We start from the raw sequence: 4,400 nt of genomic DNA on the forward strand, positions 1-4,400 counted from the left end.
AAACTAAATGTGCTGCACTGGACAAACTGTCTTATTTTGCCTGTTTACTAAAGCCCATTATGATAAAATCTTTTGGAATGGGATTCTGGTATCGTCATTCTCATCACCCATATGCTGGCAATGCCATGGAAATGAATAATTAACTTTTGGCCTGATTTTCAAAGCCCCTGTTATTTGCATCTGGAGGATCATGCTTTTTTGTCCAAGAGGGTCCACTGCAAGTTAATTAACTCTCATAATATTTTTGAAGAGGTTTTAAAAAGATTAAAAAAGAACCTGAATTTCAAGCAAGTTTGATCAGAGCTGAGTACTTAATTGCAAGAGGTAGAAGTCTTGAGATAAGATCACAGCACTCAGAAGACTGAACTAGGGCAGATAGAATAGCACATACATTTCCCAAGCTCATGCAGAAATGTATCTCTAGATGACCTTACCTTATGAAAGAAGACTAGGTGAAGTCATTTTTAAACTCAGCCAACAAAAAGAGAGGATTATATTGTAAATACACCAGAGTGATAAACACTATGGGAAATCTGGAAAAAAAAAAAAAAAAAAAAAAAAAAAGAAGAAGAAGAAAAGGAAGAAAATTAAAGACATCATTCCTGGAAAATCAAATCAGTATATAAATGGGGATAAAAATGAGGATATTTCAAGCCACCAGAGACCTAATATTCTGGAGCTGTCAGCCAATAGTAGTCATAGCCAACCTTAAAAATTTAACTTGATCCATCTATGGAGAGGATTCTGCAAGTTACTGTTAGTGATAGGGAAGAAGAAAAAGGCATTATCTTTTGTTTTGTTCTTTCTTGGGGCTGTGAAATATAGCTTGTAGGACTCCCCATGTTAATGAGATTTTGGAAGTTCAAAGTCAGGTAATATTATTTCAAGTTTTGCATTAGGAGTTGTAAGCATGCTGGATGTAGAATTCTGAGCCCAAATGGCCAGGATTTGGGATTATGGACAGAATGGACAGAATGAAAGTTAAAGAAGTTCTTTGAGTCCTGCATTTATCAAACCTCCCTGGAAGCCCATTATCTCCTGCCTTAAGTTGTATTGTACTAACATTTCCTAATAAAAACATGACAAAACAGTGCACCAAAGTTTGGCAGGACAGAAGATCATCAGATGTAAAGCTTTATGGGAAAAGAGGAGAAAAAAATGATGAAAGTTGGAAGGATTTTTTTGCTATGCTTTAGAGACAACTCAGGCAGACTGCTGTGTACAGTACTTTGCAACTATAGAATGGGGAGCTGATGATTTGGTAAAAGGGGTAACAGATAGAGGACTTCTTTTGAAGGAGAAAAGGAAATTCATTGGGAATGAGTAGAATTAATTATGCACATAGTAGCCCATGGGGGAGAGGAGAGGGAGGTGGAGAAAAATCCCCAGCACATCTAGGCTCTGCGCCATGCATCGTGTTTAAATAGAGTGTCCAAAGGAAAGGACAGAGGATTTAGCCAAAATGCTCTCAAAGCACCCCTGCTAGTCAATCTAAAGAGTGATACTGGCACTGTTTCTTTGGGTGAAGACAATAGGCTGCTTTTCTGGCCAGAAATAGTGATGTGTCAGCGTCTGCAAAATGTGAAGCTGGGCAAGGCAAAAAAAAAAAAAAAAAAAAAAAAAAAAACAACATGATAAACTGAAAGCTGAAACCTCCCTCCCCCGCAAAGTATCTCTTCTCACAAATGCACACAAATGTGCATGCACACTACCAAAGCCATGAACACTTCTGAAAGTAATAATGCAGGTAAGTGCTGACGGCTGAGCACAAGGAAGGCATTTTATCACAAAGAGCTTTTGCTTCTTCATTCATTTCACAGGATTTGTTTCCATTCCAGTTCCATGCTTTCATTTGAAATTTCTAGGATCCTATGGCTGCCTTCCAAGCATGACTCCAGCACATACTGTAGGTGTTCAATGCATGTGTGCACTGGTGCATGCTAATGGCTCTGGCTGAAGCTGTGACAGAGTGGAAAGAGACAACAAGATGACTAATGAGCTGTTTTCAGTAATTTCCAATTACTAGATTTGCAGTTTACCTTTCTTTTTTTTCTTCTTTTCTTGAGTCAGAGCAAAAAAAGGAGACATCTTGCCCCATATTTCCCATAGTGGTTCGTATGGCTTTCAAAGTTGTGGTATTTTCAAAAGGACTATCATTTGCATTTACTCCACCACACACATACACTAATTTTATTTGATAAAATTTTACCATGCTGTGCTTTTTATATTCACATCACTTTGTGCAAATTCCCTAGACTTGTATCAAAATTCTGCTATAGTGCTTATAGCAAGAAACCAGAGTTTGGCAGAAGCATCTGGATTCTCATTGGAATGGGAATAAAACTGGGCAGATGGCAGGTTTTTACATCTCTTGCATTGTCCTCTTTCATTTATTTAAATTGCACCTTTTTTTCTGACCTTGTAGGTACCATTAAAGATGAAGTACAAACAAAATCTACGTGCAGCAGTCTTCAGATTTATACAAAGCATCTGTCTTCCCAGATACTTAAGCAATAACATTTCTGTCACCAGCCATATTTAGTCTTCAGAAGTATTTGATTCTGGGTCCAAGTGTTATGAATTGGGCCTATCTCTGCGGTTCAGTCCTCTGACATTATGATTAACATATGGTTTTGGAATGAGCCAAGAGATATCACACATGATAGTCTTAGATAAACTATATATCTTGGTTTTGTGCTTTTTAAATACATTTTGAAAGTCTAATATTTTGCTCAGTATGGAGTAACGTGAAGACACAACTCTGACTGACAGGAATGAGAATCGCTTGGCCCCATCTGCACAATAAATATGCACTTCTACAATGCCTATATATTTTTTATTCATTACAACAACGGTTGCAAAATGGCAAGCAAATAACTTCTGGAAGATAAAAAATAGAATGAAGGCCTGTGTGAAATCAGAATCAAGTTTAAACTGTACTTACCTTTCAATCTTATGTATGACTCCTTTCACAGCAAGCTCGGAAACCGTATGACGTACGTGATGTGATTGAACAGTACTCACAAGGACACCTCAATATGATGGTCCGGATAAAAGAACTTCAAAGAAGGTAGGCCCTCTCTACCTCATGAAATATTTGCTTTCTCTAGTGCCAGCTGGCTTTAGGAGAGATGTATACTTAATGAACAGTAATTGTCCAAAATTGCAAGCACAACAGGGAGCACAATATCTAGAGGATTTAACTTGGAGTCATTTTTAACCCTTTTTATGACCAAGTTTGCAATTATCCTTTATCTTCCTCTCCGTGAAAGTAAAAGAATTTAAGGTGCATGCTGTGAAGTTTATAGTATGAATTGAGCTTTTCTGCCCTGTCTTAGAAAAGGAAAAAAATTCAAATAATAATTTACCTTTCTGTCCCCTCTTTGTGATTCTCCAGTACTGAGAGAAATCTGGTTTGCTTGTGCTCCCCTCTCCATCTGGAACTTTTCCCTTCCCACATTCCTCCATGCACATGCTTTCTCTGAGTTTGGGGATCACAGCTGAAATATTTTGCCACAAAACTATTCTCTTATGTTTCAACACAAAGTGCTTTTCTCTTTACAAATTAACACTGCTGACTAGGACACCAGACTGAACTCCTCTGGCCCTTAACAAAATGAAGAAAAAAAAAATTCCTATTGAATGGAATCTACTGTGTCAACATATATAGATATTAAATCTGCCTGCATGAGATTCAAGGAATAGTTGCAAATGTTATTAAGCCATTCTGTTTGTATAGTCTTTGTTATTAGATTACAGATGACACAGAGGAACTATGTTTTAGTTACAACATGAAAGTCTAGAAATAGAGTATTAGTATGCATGAAAATAAGAATTTGGTTTGATTTTGGACTGTGTGTGCAGAAAATCATGCTAGATTCATGTTCTTACTTGCTTTGTTTTAGGTGTAAAGCTACTGTAAATTCTCATGTAAATTATGCTCCTATCCAAGCTACTGTAAATTCTCATGTAAATCATGCTCCTATGCTTTTCCTAGCAACAAAGTTGCTTGTAATTGCACTGCTGGTAATTCTCTGCTTTTCAGATTGGACCATTCCTTGGGAAAGCCAGGCCTTTTCCTCCCAGGTATAGTGTCTGCATTTTATGAAAAATTATTAGCTTCATATCTTTGTGAAAATACCTATGGCTATGGTAATATGGATTTATTATCCAGCCAATTATGCATGAATATATAATTCCATCAATAAGCCCTGGAACGACTGTGGAAAGATAAATACCTTGCATTCAGATGGTAGTGGAGTAAATGGAAATTAAGAATAAGTGTTAAAAATGTGTATCTGTGCACAAGGAGTTGGAAACATATTGCTGGAATTTTTTCCACAAAAATATTCTTTCTAAACCCTTTGTTCTGTGCTTAGAATATATGTTGGTTCCACTGG

General features: G+C 36.9%; 1 protein-coding gene across 1 annotated transcript in view; it reads left to right on the forward strand.

Moving 5' to 3' along the window:
- The window catches only part of LOC308065854 (potassium voltage-gated channel subfamily KQT member 1-like), a 520,908-nt gene that overhangs the window by 293,352 nt on the left and 223,156 nt on the right, over nt 1-4,400 (forward strand). Inside the window, exons 13-14 of the mRNA XM_080392405.1 lie at nt 2,976-3,070; nt 4,046-4,086. Coding sequence (XP_080248531.1) covers nt 2,976-3,070; nt 4,046-4,086 — 136 coding nt within the window. The remainder of the gene's footprint in view (nt 1-2,975; nt 3,071-4,045; nt 4,087-4,400) is intronic.

Source organism: Falco punctatus (assembly GCF_963210335.1).
Source record: "Falco punctatus genome assembly, chromosome: 6".
In the NCBI taxonomy this organism is placed as follows: Eukaryota; Metazoa; Chordata; class Aves; order Falconiformes; family Falconidae; genus Falco; species Falco punctatus.